The 20819-nt window shown below is 37.6% G+C and overlaps 1 protein-coding gene across 3 annotated transcripts in view; it reads left to right on the top strand.

Annotated features, from left to right (window-relative positions):
- The window catches only part of LOC127856296 (uncharacterized), a 38605-nt gene extending 18789 nt beyond the window's left edge, over positions 1-19816 (top strand). For all 3 annotated transcript variants that reach the window (XM_052392406.1, XM_052392407.1, XM_052392408.1), the window contains 15 exons: positions 208-377; positions 1729-1765; positions 2179-2214; positions 2888-4585; positions 4689-4739; positions 7934-8143; positions 8609-8800; positions 9591-9779; positions 10479-10697; positions 11514-11648; positions 13470-13688; positions 14710-14873; positions 17308-17419; positions 18360-18457; positions 19253-19816. In XM_052392406.1, coding sequence (XP_052248366.1) covers positions 208-377; positions 1729-1765; positions 2179-2214; positions 2888-4585; positions 4689-4739; positions 7934-8143; positions 8609-8800; positions 9591-9779; positions 10479-10697; positions 11514-11648; positions 13470-13688; positions 14710-14873; positions 17308-17419; positions 18360-18457; positions 19253-19336 — 3614 coding nt within the window. In that variant the 3' untranslated portion in view covers positions 19337-19816. The remainder of the gene's footprint in view (positions 1-207; positions 378-1728; positions 1766-2178; positions 2215-2887; positions 4586-4688; positions 4740-7933; positions 8144-8608; positions 8801-9590; positions 9780-10478; positions 10698-11513; positions 11649-13469; positions 13689-14709; positions 14874-17307; positions 17420-18359; positions 18458-19252) is intronic.
- Positions 19817-20819: the final 1003 nt, after the last annotated feature.

A 20819-nucleotide genomic window follows, 5' to 3' on the forward strand; every position in this document is an offset into this window, starting at 1 on the left:
CCTTCCTTGGCGGTGACGCCTTTTTTCACTTATTTGTCAATGTTGTTTGTTTTGGGTCTTCTGAATGTTTAACGTGTTCGCCTGTTGGGCGATTGGTCACAAGCCGGTAATATAGGAACTCGTGTTATAACAAAGGGTTCTTACCTTCCGGAGATAATTTTTAAATAAACAGATCAACTAGAATAATTGGACATTATTCTGTTGAAGGTGCCACCACATTCGGTTTGGGACAGATCCGTCCAGAAGACATCCAGAGAATGATTGAACAAATCCGAGTGAATCCCAGCACAACATTTAACTTCCAAGGACAGCCGGCGGGTGCAGGCGACCCAGTTCTGTCTATTGAACAACTGAACGGTCTTCTCCGTCTTCTACAGGTATCCACATGAAAGCTCGGTTGTGATTGGTTGGTTAGCTGATATCACTGTGTTGGATATTGTTCAAAATAATAAAAGTGACACTTGTATATTGTTTCAAGTAGATAAGACGTCTTATGCCAAACCATTTAGAATGCCTTACTAAGGGTTTCTGCAACTCACTCGTGCTTGTATAGTGTTTCAAGTAGATAAGACGTCTTATGCCAAACCATTTAGAATGCCTTACTTTGGGTTTCTGCAACTCACTCGTACTTGTATAGTGTTTCAAGTAGATAAGACTTCAAATGTCAAACCATTTAGAATGCCTTACTTTGGGTTTCTGCAACTCACTCGTACTTGTATAGTGTTTCAAGTAGATAAGACTTCAAATGTCAAACCATTTAGAATGCCTTACTTTGGGTTTCTGCAACTCACTCGTACTTGTATAGTGTTTCAAGTAGATAAGACTTCAAATGTCAAACCATTTAGAATGCCTTACTTTGGGTTTCTGCAACTTACTTGTAATGTTACTTTCCCTTAGTTTTCTGTTGTTTCATATAAAGTATTTTCATACATCTGGTCAAATGATCACATTACGAATGAATGATTTACGTTTAGATGAACAATAATCCATATATCCCTTACTTTCATAGTATCGGCCCTCCGCATAGTATCGACCCTTTAACGAAAAACCTTCAAGACGTGCTGGAAAATTAATGCTTTTTTCAATTGTTAACAGATTGTAATCTAATTTGATGGTTATCCATGACTATTACGACGATCATTCTCATGATTTCCGGTGTTCATTGGAATGTAGGTCATGTTTATTCCAGGGTGATGCTATGATTTTTCAATTACGTAACACACGTAAGTACTTTGTTAATGGATAAGTTGTAGCTTTATCAAAAGTGTTATATGGCGCTTATTTTTCAATAAAATGTAAAGATATTTTAAAAACAAAATGTGCAAGAGTTTCGTTTTTCCATTCAGTTACCATTTTTAGAACAAACACGTGCGCATAGTCACAAATCTTAACAACCAATTAGAATGGGCCGATACTATGAAGAGGGTCGGTCGGTCCATGAAACAGATTACTAAAGGGAGCTAAGTCTAGCAAGTATTTTGTCAAAACATTACCGATTTAAATGCAGTTTGCGTTGTTATGTCCAAGAATACACATTTAACTACATATTGACATATAACACATGCATGCGTGTTTTTGTCTTCGTTCACTTCTAAAATTCCAATGTTTTCAATGAGAGGGCCGATACAACAGATAGACGTGTGTTAGGTGTTCTAATTAGCGAAAAGGATAGCTCATGATCAGACTGAACGGGCCATAGTTTAATTTTCATCGCATGTGATTTTTCAGGATCAAGCAATACCTGCCGTTAGGCCCAGCGGTTCGGGTATGTAACGCAATTAAGATGTAAAGTATTATATGCTGTAACCTAGTCAATAAACATATTAAAATTACTTATTGTTATATCACAATTTGTCTTATTTCGATTTAAAAATATGGAGCTTGCTTGGTATTTCATCCGATTTGTTTCTCTAACATGTTAATTGAATAACCAAGTTATTTACTTATTGATTAGAATTGTTATTTACTTGACTAGAAATTTAACAGCCAGGGATGACATTGAGTTAGCATATTAGTGACATATGAAATAGCATATTATGCTAGTACAGTTATCGTATGTTATCTATTTCTAATAATTGTATTACTAATTCTTACGGTGCACTAAGGTTATTAAGGAATACAGTTAATATTTTATTTAATTGCCACAGGGTTATACTTATTTTTACATTCTACTTGCAGAATCAAGCATAATCGACCTCAACCCTAGGCCTTCAGGTTAGTAATACCAGCGATGTCTTTTGAATTGCTATAATATGAGCCTTGTTCTAAGAAAACTGGGCTTAATGCATGTGCGTAAAGTGTCGTCCCAGATTAGCCCGTGCCGTCCGCACAGGCTAATAAGGGACGACACTTTTCGCCTCAACTTGATTTTGGTAAGGAGGGACTTCCTTGAAACTAAAAAAAACTAAAGGCGGAAAGTGTCGTCCTAGAGAAGCCTGTGCGGATTGCACAGGCTAATCTGGGACGACACTTTGCGCACATGCATTAAGCCCAGTTTTCTCAGAACGTGGCTCATATAGTTGAGCCTCATTCTGGGATCACGGGTTTACTGCACACAGTCTAATCAAGGACGACATGGTTCGCCTTAACTGGATTTTGACTTAAAAGATTTTTCTTTTAAACGAAAGAATCCTTCAAAGTGGAAAGAGTCGCCTCTGATTATACTTTGTAAACTCCAGGGGCTAATCTGGGACGACACTTAACGCAAATGCAAAAAGACCGTTTCTCTCTACGCCATGCTCAGTTACACTTTTAACGGAACATTTACGAATTAAAGTAATGTATATTGCCCGAGTTATTAAAGACCATACAAGACGATATTTATTTAATTGGAAATTAAAGTAGTATATATAATCAATGACGTTGCATATTATTTTTTGCATAAAAGGTGAAACTGCAAGTGGTACATCGACTGGAACTGTTGTAACTGTTACTGGTGGAACTGTTGCGCAGCCTGTTCAACGTGGAACACCGTCTGAAACTGTTGTGACTGTAACCGGTGGAACTGGTACACAGCCTGTTCAACCTGGAACGCCGGACAGAGCTGTTGTAACTGCAACTGATGGAACTGGTACACAACCTGTTCAACCTGGAACACCGACTGAAACTGTTGTGACTGTAACTGGTGGAACTGGTACACAACCTGTTCAACCTGGAACGCCGGACAGAGCTGTTGTAACTGTTACTGGTGGAACTGGTACACAACCTGTTCAACCTGGAACGCCGGACAGAGCTGTTGTAACTGTTACTGGTGGAACTGGTACACAACCTGTTCAACCTGGAACACCGACTGAAACTGTTGTGACTGTAACTGGTGGAACTGGTACACAACCTGTTCAACCTGGCACGCCGGATAGAACTGTTGTAACTGTAACTGGTGGAACTGGTACACAACCTGTTCAACCTGGAACGCCGGATAGAACTGTTGTAACTGTAACTGGTGGAACTGGTACACAGCCTGTTCAACCTATAACGCCGGATAAATCTGTTGTAACTGTAACTGGTGGAACTGGTACACGGCCTGTTCAAACTGAAACGCCGGATAGAACTGTTGTCACTGTAACTGGTGGAACTGGTACACAGCCTGTTCAACCTGGAACGCCGGACAAAGCTGTTGTAACTGTAACTGGTGGAACTGGTACACGGCCTGTTCAAACTGGAACGCCGGACAGAGCTGTTGTAACTGTAACTGGTGTAACTGGTACTCAACCTGTTCAAACTGGAACGCCGGATAGAACTGTTGTCACTGTAACTGGTGGAACTGGTACTCAACCTGTTCAAACTGGAACGCCGGACAGAACTGTTGTAACTGTGACTAGTGGTACTGGTACTCAACCTGTTCAACCTATAACGCCGGATAAAACTGTTGTAACTGTAACTGGTGGAACTGGTACTCAACCTGTTCGAACTGGAACGCCGGATAGAACTGTTGTAACTGTAACTGGTGGAACTGGTACTCAACCTGTTCAAACTGGAACGCCGAATAGAACTGTTGTATCTGTGACTGGTGGAACTGGTACTCAACTTGTTCAAACTGGAACGCCGGATAGAACTGTTGTGACTGTAATTGGTGGAACTGGTACTCAACCTGTTCAAACTGGAACGCCGGACAGAACTGTTGTAACTGTGACTGGTGGTACTGGTACTCAACCTGTTCAACCTATAACGCCGGATAAAACTGTTGTAACTGTAACTGGTGGAACTGGTACTCAACCTGTTCGAACTGGAACGCCGGATAGAACTGTTGTAACTGTAACTGGTGGAACTGGTACTCAACCTGTTCAAACTGGAACGCCGGACAGAACTGTTGTAACTGTGACTGGTGGTACTGGTACTCAACCTGTTCAAACTGGAACGCCGGACAGAACTGTTGTGACTGTAACTGGTGGAACTGGTACTCAACCTGTTCGAACTGGAACGCCAGACAGAACTGTTGTAACTGTGACTGGTGGTACTGGTACTCAACCTGTTCTACCTGGTTCATTTGTTGGAAGAACTAGAGAAACTACTAGTACTGCCGTCACTGGACAAACTGGCGTTGGAACTGGGGATCAAACCATTTCTGGAACCATCTTTATAGATCCAGGTGCGTAGTTATTAAGTTGTTGAATTTATGGTGTTTTGATCGCTTTGTTGTAACTTGAAATGCATTTTTGAATTGAAATTATATCTCCCACGTGTATTTGAAGGTTGGGATAGCGGACAAGTGCATCCATGGATGAAAGCTCGCTTAGACCCAGGTGAGCTTTTGTTTCATTCAAAATAACAACATGACAATATACAACTATTAGTTTTCGTGGGTGCAGTAATTGTTGTGACGTTCTGTTGTTGACACCAATTATGGAGTAATATGTCCAACAATTTATTATCATGCGAACTTATTGTTCGTGTCCATTTTCAACACCTAGCTATATTACATATCGTTACTATAAATAGAAACAAATTGACGTCACGAGCGGGTGTTATTCTTATCTGCCGGGCTAATATGATCATTTCGGCCCGTGTCGATTTTTCAATATCGGAAAAGAATCCGATTGCGCGACTTCAACTGAACTAAATGGCGTCTTCACTTGTTTTAGCAGTCGGTTTTAAATAAAATCGAAATTAAAAGTATTGAAAGTTAACAATATTTGATCGATGAAAATATAAATTACATCTACAATTGTAGATTAAATATATATATGACACAATTTTAATTTTAAAATGAGTCATCAAAAAATAATAAAAGACACGCTTACCAAAATGATAACTTTAATCAAATGCATATGAAATGAAGATAAATTGCACTTCAATGTTTCTGTTCTCCTGCCTATTAATCTGTTTATTATTTAAACCACAGTATCTGGAAACGTGTTTTGATCGATTGCTTAACATTTTGACAAAAAGCACGATTTAAAAAACCAAATGACTGGTTGAGGCGATTTACTTTATCGGTCGAGACATTAATTTTATTCCTATTCAAGTTTCAAATTATGCACGACTAACGTATACCCGTGGCAGCGGGCCGATTATGTACGTCAGGCCTAGCTCAGTACTAATGTTATTGTCTAAATATGAGTCGTGTTCTGAGAAAACTGGGCATAATGCATGTACGTAAAGTGTCGTCCCAGATTAGCCTGTGCAGTCCGCACAGGCTAATCAGGGACGACACTTTCCGCTTTTATGACATTTTCCGTTTAAATGAAATATCTTCTTAGCAAAAATCCAATTTAGGCGGAAAGTGTCGTCCCTAATCAGCCTGTGCGGACTGCAAGGGCTAATCTGGGACGACACTTTACGCACATGCATTAAGCCCAATATTCTCAGAACAAGACACATATGATATACATGCACCGCAGGATGTTTTATTGGTTGAATGCCTTGAATGTTAAGACTGGGTACACACGACTTGAATAAGTAATAAATCTCGGTAAGTGTTAAGAGCACGCTGTAAATTCGGATACTTCGATAACAGGAAACAACAAAAGCCACGCGCGAGAGGTAATTTCCTTAGTTTTTTGTCCTAAAGATTAGTTTTTGATACAAGGCCCATGGTCGAGTTAATAAATAGCGTATCCCTTTGTATTGGGAAGAAAAAAACGGTAAAATGGTAGATTGTTGTTCTAAAAATATAAAATTCGGTCGGAAAAAAGCATGTACTGAGTGAACAATAAACATTTCAACAAAATAAAACTACTTTGAAATATTGCAAGAAATTGTTTGATAGTCCAGTATGTAGAGTAATCACTGTGCTTCAAATACTGAAATTTTAATAGTATTCAATGAAATATTAACGAAGATAGAGCATGTTTTAATAGGTGGTATTCATGAAGTTGCGGATAATTTGATTCCCGATATAGGTCAAATTCGGATAACAGAGACTTGCAACAAATTGGGCACTCTGATAACCGATTTTTATCTTCTATCTTGAATGCATTTATGTATATTATGGCTATTCTTACCAAACATTTTAAAGTGCGAATCAATTTGCATAGTCAAGCACGACACATAGGGAATCTATGCATAACGTATTTCATACACATATGAAATATAACCAATCGCGTTGTTCGTTTTCAAAAATCACATTACTATTTTGTATATACAATTTATATTATAATTGCAATTTTTAAATAAGATTCAAATGCATATTTCTGAAGTAATATATTTCAAGTGACGACCGGAAATAATGGTCTACATAATGAGCTTATTGTTTAGTGTTAGCTTGATTTTCAGAGAGACTGAAAATACAATGGATACTATGGATCAACACGCTAATTGTACTAATAGCAGACCTATAGAAAACAGGAGCGAAGGGGTCTTTATGCGGTTAAACACCTGTGTTCTTCATTAAATCTAATGCCGTTGATGGTCATTAGAATCGCATCATCAAGACGATACTAATGCGAAGCCAAAAAAGGGGAACGTCCCTTTACGCAACGATAACGTTAGCTCGAAGTTCGATTAACCTGCCCCTTACATCACTTTATTGGTTGAGTTCAGCGAATGTCGGACCTGCATCGCTGCTGATATTTATCTCTAAGTAGCAGTTTTAGCAGAGTGATGTTTCATGACATGCTATTAAATATATTTATAAGTAAATGGCCATAGTACCTTTATTGGGACATAGTATACATGTTTTATATCAACCTATTTCGCTACAAAGAACGTCAGTCAAAATTGTTTGAGCTCGTGTACCGGCGTTGAGTGACTCGAAAACTGGAAAAATATATGGTCATAGAGGCTGTACATATTAGACATATCGACTTAGTTTCAAATTCATCTTTCACATTTGTACAAAATCATAATCATATTTCAAAAGGATAGGAGCATGTTTCGGTAATTCGTTTTTAGTTTACTTCAGTACATACGTTTTTATGCATCGCCTGCTTACTCTAACAGTATTCCACATCGAATTATGCATTTCTGATTCACTAAAACATAGAATTAAACCTGGTTAAAGAAGTGTCCATACAAATTTGGCATCCGACTCTTTAAACATTGGAATTTTCTCAAATACGTTAGTAAACTAAAATGTAACATGTTGTAACATTAATAGACATATTGATCTTTTATTTCGAAAAGTAAGCACGTTTCCAAGTATTTTTATTTTGTTGAAATATGTACTGATCATACAATTCATGCTGACTATCGATGGATTTTTATCATTTTTTTATATAATCCACCGTGTTTCTGTGAATTTCTTTCTTGGAAATGCAAAGTGCTATACCACTGATCGACCAAACAATGTCCCGTGTCTGATAACCAAATAACAGATCATGAATGCAATAGAAACCTGAAGAAATCTTCACTCGCGCGTGGCTTTTGTTGTTCTCTGCTATCGAAGTGTCAACTGTTATTAAAGTATCCGCATACCCGGTGTGAAGAGTGTCTTTCTGAGTGATATTTCTTCAGTTTTATTATTGAAAATTCGAGGATTTGTATTGATCAATTACAGCGCAATGCCTCCGCTCCTGCAACCTTCAGATCTGCTATTTGCCGTACGATGGCGATTGTAAGAGTTACGTTGTGTGTCAGCGGACCGCAGTTGGAACCTATGTAGCCTGGAAGATGCGCTGCGCTTTTGGGTCTTACTGGGGTACAGGCAAGCTCTGGACATGCGAACGAGTCGAAGATCTGATTCGAACAGGCTTCCAGTGCCAGTCTGGTGAGGACAAGATGACAATAAATGTCTAGCAGGGACACTATTTTCACATTTTGTGTCTTGCAAGAACTGTAAAGGATTCTTAAAGCCTTTGTTTAATTTATCTTGAAGTGTTTCTTCCAGTACATTCACTATGATTTATTACCCCATCAATGAACGGCCCAAACATTGTATAAGATTCAGTTTGGCATTGTATAAGATTCAGTATGGCATTGTATAAGATTCAGTATGGCATTGCATAAGATTCAGTATGGCATTGTATAAGATTCAGTATGGCATTGTATAAGATTCAGTATGGCATTGTATAAGATTCAGTATGGCATTGTATAAGATTCAGTATGGCATTGTATAAATTTTGCTACGTCATGTTAATTTTATTCCTATATCTAAAACATTTCACAGACCCCATTTTACCACCTCGATTATACTTTGCAATGTCCTAATCGATCATTAACATACATTTTTTAGACCCATGTAAGAACCGATCACTGATATCGTATCCGGATATAGAGGAGAGGAACTGCCGCACTTACTGGCAATGCGAAAATGGGGTGTCGACCCCAAAATGCTGTGAACCCCACACCAGATTTGACAGAAATACACTGCGCTGTGAGCGTGATAACGCGGAGACTTGTAGAGCGCCATGTCCGCTTAGAATAGGTAGGTGTCAACCTTTTGTTTGTCTCAAAAAGTCTTTTTTTAGCTAAAATTAGTTGTCGCGCACATAGGTTTCTTTGAGTTAAAAATAAGAAATTGTTAAGAAAATGGTCTTCTTTGAGTTAAAAATAGGTAGATGTCCAGCAAATAGTCTTCTTTGAACTAAACATAGGTAATCGTCAAGCAAGTTGTCTTCTTTGAGTTACAAATAAGTAGTTGTCATTCAAATAGTTTACTTTGAGCTAAAAAGGGTACTTGTCAAGAAAATAGTATGTTTGAGATAAAATACGCAATAGTCAAGCACATTGTATTCTTTGAGCTTAAAATAGGAAGTTGTCAAAGCAAAAAGTCTTCTTAAAAGCGCACTTCTTAAAGCCCAGAACATCAGCCAAATAGTAAAAATTGCTTGAACAAGATTGCTGTAAACATCATATAAATAGTAGCATATTCTAACATGTGGTTAAAGAAACCTACATTTATGTAACAAGCACGTACTTAATTGGCAAACATGGGCACTTACTTAATACGATAAACAAACGACTCTGTTACATACGTGATGATTTCAATAATTAACGCTTTGCATGCTGGGAAATTTGTCGTCAGCTAAAATGTCGTCTTCTGAATTTCTAAAAGTAGCATTTTCTTCGATTTTTTTTTCAAAGATTACTATTAGAATAGCAAACAGGTTTGATATTGATGAGATGCCACGTTCTGTGGCCTTTCTGTGTGCAAAGGCCTTTAAAATTCGGTTCCAGCGCTGAAAGGGTTTAACATATTTTAATATTCCCGACAGAGGGATGTAACGTACCGGGAGCCAGAACGCAGCCGTTCTACGACGGAAATTGTCGCACCTACTGGAACTGTGAGGCCGGGCATCCACATCCGGTCTGCTGTCCTCCCGGTCAGGCGTACGACTCGGAGCGAGGCGTCTGTGAGAACAGTGCCCAATGTCGTGACGAGTGTCCACCTGAATACTCTGGCGGTGAGTTGTAGTGTATTCTTCTTTTCTTTTTGGTTGATAGGTTACACTCCACTAAATCTGTTTGTAGTGTCTATTGCTAAAGAGTTCATTTCCACTTCTAGTACACGTATAAAGAAGATTAAGCGATCGCATCCATATTTTTGTATATCATTTGTGTGTGCAATATGCTGTGAATTTAATTGGGGACTACGTAGAAGTGCCCTTGTTTACTTGTAAAAGCCTAAACCCTGTGTTCCGAGGATGCTTGCATTTGGAAGAATTATACTTTCTTCGAAATTTAAAAAATCTATGGTTCGATTTTAATTATTAGAAGAGGACAGATTTAGCTTTACAATTGTACCAGGGTTGAAAGATTTGATATATATATATAGGAAAGGAAAGACACAAGGTTTGATGGTTTGTATTTTTTGGTCCCAATGGGATATAGTATTAGTGTAATCCTAACCTGATATATGCACCTGCTTTAACCTGTTGATAATTCTTGTCAAAATATCTTAGACTATATATGCATATCTGCTGAGCTGGATCCAATCTTTAACAAATGTGTTAAAAGGAAATGCATACGTTATTTGTTTGCTGGAAACAACGCAATGCATAGTAATGTGTTTGTTTTCATCGTTAATATGATTGATTTATTCTCAGGATGGTAGAACTGTTGCCTAAGTAAACCAAACAATTAGTTCTCCATTATATTTATAGACATCTGTGGCAAGGTCGTCGGCGGAACCGTCGTGACGTCATACGCGCTCTCTGATGGCAACTGCCGGACGTACATGAGGTGTAACGAGAAGGGTTACAAAGAGGCCTACTGTTGCATCCCCGAGCATCGCTACAATACCACCAGCGGGCTCTGCGAGCGTATTAGGGACCCTAATGATGCGTGCAACTTTGAGATATGCCCGTATACGTATAAAGAAAGTACGTGTGCTCATGTATTACCCTTCGCATGTTTAAGTGTAAAAATGTAAATTTGCGAATGTTTTGTTTTGTAATGAATGAACAAAATATTTTAATTTGTTGTTATAAATGTAATGAAGTTTCGCCATTAAAACAATGCACATATGTCATGATACATTATTATATCTTTTACGGTGTTTCCTTTCATCCGCCTCAAAAGTTATAATGCTGGATTCAGAAATTTTCAGAACAGATTGTACTGCTTCAAAGGAGGATGCCTTGCCATTTATATTGTCTGTAAAAAAATAAACATTCATTCGAGCCGCGTCATAAGAATATGGGCGGTATGCCTTATGCGGCCAGCGTACCTCCACTCTAATCTGAGTGTTAGTTTAAACCTATTTATTGAAGTTCGATTGCATCGAAAGCCTCTTGCTTATTTGAAACGCTCTCAAGTCCGTTTACTGGGCCTAAAACTATTTATTGGTATCTTTGGGGGAGATCAAAAGAGTGGGGATTTAACTCACTGATCTTCAGGTCGCTAGGCAGACGCCTTATTCGTTACACCACGGCGACCGTATTCGCGCAGTCTGGTCAGAAGCGTCCCTGGCCGCTCACGAGACCACGATACAATGTGTGAGTTCACAGAATTACATTTGCAAAACTATGAAAACACTTAAGCATCCTGAGCAGACTGCTCGAATTCGAAGGTTTGTCTGGAGCTACGCTTGCCGCATAAAGCATAAAACCCATTTTTGCACGAAGCAGCGAATCTTTTTATGTGCAATTCAGTTATCTGTTGATGCTGATCTATCTCTTGTTTCCGTGTGATTGTAGAGTGTCGCTTTGAGCCGGTGCGTGACAACGAGTACCAGTTTTACGACTCCGTTTCCGGTGTGACCCACAACTGCGCGCCCGCAACACACTTTGTACAGGATATCTGTACATGTGACGGCAGCTCCTTGGTTAAAAGTAAGTACCTACACTTTATAAGTTCTATTTTCGTCTAACCCTTTGCATGCTGGGAAATTTGTCTTCTGCTATAATGTCGTCTGCTTAATTCTAAAATAAGCATGTTCTTCGATTTTTTTTTTCAAAGAATACTATCAGAATAGCAAACAGTTTGGATCCTGATGAGACGCCACGTTGTGTGGCGTCTCGTCTGGATCCAAACTGTTTGCAAAGACCTTCAAAATTCGGTTCCAGCACTGAAAGAGCTAAATACACGGGAAAATGTATTTTTTATATATTTTTTCTTTCAACGAAAACTTACATGTAATGGTAGAGAAACTATACTAACCTATATGCTTGGTATGCCATTGACTTCTATCTAAAGATAACATTAGATGTGATGCATATGGGTGTTTCTTCTCTGATTGCATTACATTATTGCGCTATTTTCAATTATATATGTATTTGTTTTCAATATTAAAATGTGTTGAAAACTAAAAAAGAAGAAAAACATGTTTTTTGTTAGCATGTATGTGAATACGGTAAAAGCCGTGGAAACATTTTGACGTTTAATGCCCGGTTACCTCAATTGTCAAATCTCAGGAACAGAACACGTTTCTCACTTGAGAATGTTTCTTAAATCTGTGCTTATGAATGCATCAAATGGCTTACATTAGAAAAACCATGCGAAGTATTATCTTAAAGAGCACACATGTTTCCAGTACTGATTTCACAAACTGTGTTCTTCCTAATTGACATAAGAATGTGTTGATACTGTTAACCCATTTATGCCTAGCTTCAAGAAAAAAGGCCTAGGCAAACTGTTTGCTTAAAGGAATTTCTGTAATAAATATTCTAAATATAGAAATAAATATACTAGACATCCTTAATTTTGGAAATATATTGATCCAATTAAGAAGGATGGGAGAGTCCTCTAGGCATAAATGGGTTATTACTGGTATACCGCATCGATCGGCAAGTATACACACTCGTGAGGACTGAATATTAAAACTGATCACGCACCTATACCTTAAACATTGCGCATTTGTATGTCACGACCAAAATTGCATTTATATTGAGGATATTATTGGATTTGGCGGAATATCGATTTTAATTCACGAGTGATCATAGAAAACATATTTTTCTATGATCTAGCTTGAATTAAAATCGATATTTCACCGAATCCATCAAATGTTCTGTATTTATTAATGCTATCATATGATATTTTTTTATTAGTGCCGGTAAAACAATGGAAATTATCGATAATTGTAATGTTAATTTTTGCACTGTTTGAAGTCAGGTGAAATTAACTGATATTTCTCTTAAAACCACCAGAAAGCATAACATAAACTATTTGTTCTTTCTTTTAGTGATCTAAAATAAGAATGTCGATGCTATGTGATTAGAATTTGTTTATACTTGCGTGTGTACCTGAGCCTTAATAAATGCTTATATTTGATGATGTTTTGCATGCATTGTCAAGTATTGTACAGGCATTTGGTCACTTGCATTACATTTCAGAACAATAACACCTGCGCCCATGATTTGAGAGTTGTTGCCCCTAACGATTGTTATATTTAAAGCTTAATAAAATTTATATCGGAGTTATCAACATGAATATTCATATGTTCATAAACCTCATTAAAGAAAATGCTGTGCACAAGAGACAAAACTCTTGCCTCCTGTGTGTGTTTTTGTTTGTCCGATGATAATATGTACCTTTATAATTTGTCAACACTGCACACGAGTCATGACTGGTGCTTAAGTGCTTTTATAGTTTGGTAAATGTAACGCTATGTTAGATTTACGAATATTTCTAATTGCGTTTTTCTCTATTCTTAGCATGCAAGAAGGAAGTCTGGGCGAAGTTTGACCAGCTCGATGACAAGTGGAGCGTCAAGAACTATGGAGATGGCTGGATCTCAGTGTTCGGCGAGATGACCAAGAACAGAACCGCCCAGGGAATGACCTATGGAATTTTCGACGGAAGCAGCGGAATGGAGGTGTGGCGTTACGATCACACGTCATTCCCGGAAATGACGTCAGAAATCACATTCCAGCGTACGTAGTAGTGTTGTCTGAAATGTAAAGCGTTGCTTAAAATCAAGTTGCTATTGTAAACATAAGTGCAGATAATTATGCTAAATCGTTAAACTATCGATGGACGTTGTGCATACTTTAACAATGAAGTATCGCTCTAAGGTAACTCGCGTTAATTTGTGCGCGTTAAGTAACGTTCCAGAGAAACTTTTCTGGTGTTGTTTTTTTCATTTAAAATAAGTCTCGACTACAAAAAAAATCGAGTCTAAGCGGAAATTATCGTCCCAGATTTGACGGTGTGGACTTCACATGCTAATCTTGGACGACACATTACGAACTTGCATTAAACGCTGTTATCCTAGAGACCTACTCGCATTTGTCTACATATTACAGCCATTAGATTCCTCTCAGTGGCGTATTTAACCCTTTTTATGCTGGAAAATTTGTTGTCTGCTAAAATGCCGTCTGCTGAATTTCTAAAATTAGCATTTTCTTCGATTTCTTTTTTAAAGAATACTATCAGAATAGCAAACAGTTTGGATCCTGATGAGACGCCACGTTCTGTGGCGTCTCATCTGGATCCAAACTGTATGCAAAAGCCTTCAAAATTCGGTTCCAGCACTGAAAGAGTTAACGCAATAAATGACACCCTTATACGTATGTGTTTACATTGTTGGGCATGTCAAGTTATTTTGCAAATTGTATAATTATTAAATAATTCTCCAGGTCTTTCACATATAGAAATGTATAGTACTATTTAATATGTAATTGAAATTGTAAATGCATTATTTCGGCGACAAAATGTATATTAAATATGGTTGGGTTGTAATATTTGTTTTGTAATGCAGTGTAATTTATATATAACTGTAAGTATATGAAACACATATACCCAACTAAACACTGACTTTGCTTGTCTCTACTAAAATTTGACTTTTTATCACCACTTACATATTCTTTGTTTATCGCAACTAAACGTTTATCTCAATCACAAATTGACTTTGTTTATCTAAAATAAAATTGACTTTTTGTATCGCATTCGTAGCGGTCGCTGGAGGAACGCAGAAGCAGATCCTGTTGTCTAACTGTAAGTCCACGGAGGGAGGCAACGGACCTTCGTTCGAGGTCAGCCTCAACCCGGGAACCAACGAGCTCGAGATATTCCTCGTGACCAAGTTCGGCAGTGAAAATATCAAGCTACCATACAACGTACGTGTGTTGTACACTCCGTCGTGTCTTCGGTTATATCTTCCGTACAAAAAAGATGCCAATCGTGTCAAATAAACTCAATAACGGGTGTATCAAATTTACTATACGGCAATATAATCCGGTAGCACTTAATAATATAAATTTTAAAATGCAGTTGAAATGCATTGATAAACAATTGAAATACTGTTTTTTAGCTCACCTGATTGCTCAGGTGAGCTTTTGTGACCGGTCTTTGTCCGTCGTTTGTCCGTCCGTCCGTCGTCCACATTTGGTTTGTAAACACTCTAGAGGCAACATTTCTTGTCGGATCTTCATGAAACTTTGTCCTCATGATATCTCGGTCGAGTTCGAAACTGGGTCGTGCCGGGTCAAAAACTAAGGTCACTAGGTAAAACAAAGAAAAAAACTTGTAAACACTGTAGAAGTCACATTTCATGCTCAATTTTCATGTAACTTTGTCAAAATGTTTGTCTTAATGATATGTTGGTTGAGTTCAAAAGTGGTTCCGGTCCGTTGAAAAACATGGCCGCCAGTGGGCGGGGCAGTTTTCCTTATTTGGCTATAGAGAAACCTTGTAAACACTCTAGAAGTCACAATTTTTGCCCAATCATCATGAAAGTTGGTCAAAACACTTGGTTTTATTGATATCTTGGACGAGTTCGAAAATGGTCTAGATCGGGTGAAAAAACATGGCCGCCAGTGGGCGGGGCATTTTTCTCTATATGTATATAGTGAAAACATGTGAACACTCTAGAAGTCACATTTTTGGCCCAATTTTCATGAAATTTGGTCAGAACATTTGTTTTCTTGATATGAGAGCTGAGTTAGAAAATGGTTCCGGTCAGTTGAATAACATGGCTGCCAGGGGGGGGGGGGGCAGTTTTCCTTATTTGGCTATAGAGAAACCTTGTAAATACTCTAGAAGTCACAAGTTTTGCTCAATCATCATGAAAGTAGGTCAAAACATTGGTTTTATTGATATCTTGGACGAGTTTGAAAATGGTCCATATCGGTGAAAAAACATGGCCTCCAGTGGGCGGGGCATTTTTCTCTATATGTATATAGTGAAAACATGTGAACACCAGAAGTCACATTTTTGGCCCAATTTTCATGAAATTTGGTCAGAACATTTGTTTCCTTGATATGAAAGTTGAGTTTGAAAATGGTTCCGGTCAGTTGAAAAACATGGCTGCCGGGGGGTGGGGGCAGTTTTCCTTATTTGGCTATAGAGAAACCTTGTAAACACTCTAGAAGTCACAATTTTTGCCCAATCATCATGAAAGTTGGTCAAAACATTGGTTTTATTGATATCTCAGACGAGTCCGAAAATGGTTCAGATCGGTGGAAAAACATGGGCGCCAGCGGGCGGGGCATTTTTCTCTATATGTATATAGTGAAAACATATGAACACTCTAGAAGTCACATTTTTGGCCCAATTTTCATGTAATTTGGTCAGAACATTTGTTTCCTTGATATGAGAGCTGAGTTTGAAAATGATTCCGGTCAGTTTAATAACATAGCTGCCAGGGGGGCAGTTTTCTTATATTTATATAGTAAAAAAAGCTTTGAACACTCTAGAAGTCACATTGTTTACCCAATCATCATGAAACTTGTTGAAAAGATTGGTTTTATATATATCACATAATTAATGCCATAATTATTGCCATTATATTGTCTAAATTTTCATTATATAGTACAGAATCCTTGTAAACACTCTAGAGGTCACAATTTTGTTTAAGATTTTATGAATCTTGGTCATAATATTTATTTTTGTAAGCAAAGTTTGATGTTTGGTTAGGGTCTACTCAAAATATTGGTCACAAGGTCAAATCTTACAAAAACAAAATCACTCCATATGCCAGAGTTTTGGTTCAATAATGATGAAACTTGACCAGGATGTTTGTCTGGACAATATCTAGGTCAAGTTCGACGTTTGGTAAAGATAGAATGAACCGACTCCACTCAGGTGAGCGAACTAGGACCATCTTAGCCTTCTTGTTTTGTACTGTTATTGATAAGTTTCCATTATTCCTAATAGCATGGTGTATCGCACTATTTTTCCCAACTCAAAAGAAGCCGTACAATATAATGCAAAAAAAACACACAACAACAACACTGTGTGTATATAAGCAATGATCGAAAAAAAATAAACAGCAGAAAGCTCTCATGTAGAAGAATTTAAAATGTTCACAACATATTATTTTCATGAATATCAACCAAAATCACTTTAATAGCTGCAAGTGGCAAGCATACAATAAGTACTAATTTAACAGCACATGCCAATTTAGATTTAACTTTACAAATGCAAGCTGAACAACAAAAATAGTATTCCACCTTTACCCCTTGGTTTGAATCTTTACAAATGCAAGCATATCAACCGAAATAGTATTTACAATTACAACAAAAGAAACTAACCCATGGATGCCACTTTTAGCCCGCGGGCTGGAACACTTTGAAGATCATGTTCGACGGGAAGACATTCATCGGCGTGCTGGAAGATCCCACGGGTATCAATAAGGCATCGGTGGTGCCTATCAACCTGAGAGGTAATAGCGCAGAGGAGATTGATTATCAACTTAGCTTAACCCATATATGCCTATGGACTCTCCCATCCTTCTACGTTGGATCAATTTATTTCCAAAATTAGGGATGTCTAGTACATGTTTTTTCTATATTTAGAATATTTCTTACAGAAATTCCTTTAAACAAAAAGCGCAGACCCTGATGAGACGCCGCATCATGCGGCGTCTCATCTGGGTCTACGCTGTTTGCCAAGGCTTTTTTTCTAGACGCTAGGCATAAATGGGTTAATATTAACACTGCACAATTTATGTCTTATTATACACATATTATTATTATTATTGAAATGCATCTGACGTGTTTACCGATGTGTTGTTGAGAACAAACGGATACGTCCGTTCGAAACCCATGATACTATTAGCGGAACTTGTTTTGTTGAGTAAATTACATGTGTTCATACAATGAACTAAATCATCGATCGTTCCGCCCACCTAGTTATCGTACATTTAATGCTTTTGTCGTGATTTTCGACATTTTTTGTCAAACAAAATGGCCGCGATAACGCGGTATTTGATTGGTTGATCAGTAAGCTTGATTGATAGCTGGCGAGCTGTCTATAGGTGTTAGGTTAAACCTTTACCAATATTTAGCAAAGTAAAATGGCTAAATGTAACCAGCATCAAACTAGAACTGCCTTCGAGTAACTCATACTCTGTTCAGGTTTAACGCTGTTTGCCGCTCATCAGTCTTTCAGGGTTGGACATAGAGCATTTAAGCCTTGAATCTATGAAGAAACGTTTTGAGTTCAATTTGATATTGTAAGGGGACTACACACGCGCTTTGCAAAAAGCGTAGACCCAGATGAGACGCCGTAGACCCAGATGATTTGGAAATAAATTGATCCAATTTAGAAAGATGGGAGAGTCCACTAGACATAAATGGGTTAATTGTGTTTGCCTGTTCCAGGTGAGATCATTGCCGGTCTGGGGCCTTTGAGGTTTGGGCCCTGTCAGGATCAGTCCAGCAACCCCATGAACAACGGCTTCACAGGCTTCATAAGTGAGGTAAATATCACAGACAAGTAGTGCAATATCACAGACAAGTAGTGCAATATCACAGATAGGTAGTGCAATATCACAGACAAGTAGTGCAATATCACAGACAAGTAGTGCAATATCACAGACAAGTAGTGCAATCTCACAGACAAGAAGTGCAATATCACAGACAAGTAGTGCAATATCACAGAAAAGTAGTGCATTATCACAGACAAGTAGTGCAATATCAAAGACAAGAAGTGAAATATCACAGACAAGTAGTGCAAAATCACAGGCAAGTAGTGGAATATAACACACAGAAAGTGGAGCATCACAAAAATTAGTGGAATATCACATACAACAAGCGGAATGTCAGATATAAGTAGCGGAATATCACATACAAGAAGTGGAATATCACAGACAAGTTGTTGAAAATTGTAGTAGTTATGACCTACGCTGGCAACATATGACATAACACCCATGTTCACATCAGGCGGCTCCTATTATCCATTATTAGGAAAAGCAAAAGCACTACATCCAAGAGTTCCACTGTTAGTCAACTAATTATTACATTTTCTTTCAATACCATGTCTAATTAACAATTTTGGATCATTGTCATGTTTTGTTCAATATAAACAATCGGCGGTTCGCAGGATTTGCATGTAAAAATAACAAATTAAACGTCAAAACCTTTTGATCTGAGATAAACCGGACATCTTAATTCTTCGGCAATAAGGACCATAATCAGTTGGAAACCAACTTGAAAATGTTTTGAATGGGTATAACCGGGATGTTTGTAATCAAATCCTATGTATTTCATTTCAGGCTGTATTTTCCAAGTGCGTGGACACCGCCGCTCAGGATTATATCAATCAAGTTCGAGCAAGAATCCCGTCGATGTCGGGCTGAAACAAGGATTCTTATTTGTATAAATTTAGTGTAGCGACATAGCAAACGCAAACATAATAGATACGTTTTTATTTTTGTATTTGAAACAAAGAAGATAATAGCATAGACTCAAATAATTTGATATTCATGTATGCAATGCTCGGCTGTGTGTGTCTTTTATATTGATATTTGAATGTATATAACATATTATATGCTTCTCTGGCTTTATTTGTATATAGTCTTTTAATGTCAATACAAACTCATACAAATACTCATATTATGAGACATAAATACTTATAAAAATATAAGATAACAAATTACCCTTATATATAAAACATCCTAACATATCTATTTATTTCTTTCAGTACGTTGAACAATTGACGAAATAATTAAATCGACGTTTTTTTTTAATCATTTCTGAAGTACCTGTTCTAGTAATGCAAGCTCTTTTATGTAGTGTAAAGTCACAGAATGTATTGCATAATAAATATATTGAACATCTTTGGTCGAGTTATACTTTACTATTATAAATGCCCATTCGATCAGACAAGTAAGGGCTGTTCAAAGACAATAAATGGAACACCTTTATGTTCAGACAATCTAATACATAATAAAACGACACTTTCCACCTAAAATGGATTTTTGCTAAGAATATACTTCATTTAAACGAAAAATGTCATGAACATGCAAATCTGGGACGACACTTTACGCACATGCATTATGCTCAGTTTTCTCAGAATGGTCGCATATGGCTTAAGACACATTTTCGCATGACAATACTCATTTATCAAATATGTTGTGTTAACAGGAACCACTAAATATTCATCGTGTCGCAGAAATATTTAATACCACATTTTATTTTATAACGTAGGGACATTAGTCGGATCTGTGTGTGAACAAAACAATTACAACGTACATGAAGCAATAAATGCACTTGTTTTCAGATTTTCAAAAAGCGATTTTTTTGAAAACAAAATAGCGTTGATTCCAAAACGAAACCATATAAACGATTGAAAAAAACGCGAAAACACACGTACAAATTAGAAATATATTAAATAATCGTTTCATTCCGGACAATCAGCAAAAGAAATAGGTAAAATTAAAACGCGTTCGTAATGCTTTCCACGGTCATTTGACAATCAGCTGTGCATTTTTTAATATAACCCGCTACTTAATGGGCATGGCGTGGGGACAGTTGGAGAGACTCGCCCAAAACCGAGAAGCCTTTAGCAAGCTTGTTGGCGGCCTATGAACCACATGCGAAGATGATATGAGACACGTTCTGAGAAAACTGGGCATAATGCATGTGCGTAAAGTGTCGTCCCAGATTAGCCTGTGCAGTCCACACAGGCTAATCAGGGACGACACTTTCCGCCTTAACTGGATATTCGTGTAGAAGAGACTTCCTTTAAACGAAAAATACCATAAAAACGGAAAGTGTCGTCCCTGATTAGCCTGTGCGGACTGCACATGCTAATCATGGACGACACTTTTCGCACATGCA

The sequence above is a fragment of the Dreissena polymorpha genome, chromosome 13, assembly GCF_020536995.1.
Source record: "Dreissena polymorpha isolate Duluth1 chromosome 13, UMN_Dpol_1.0, whole genome shotgun sequence".
Taxonomy (NCBI): Eukaryota; Metazoa; Mollusca; class Bivalvia; order Myida; family Dreissenidae; genus Dreissena; species Dreissena polymorpha.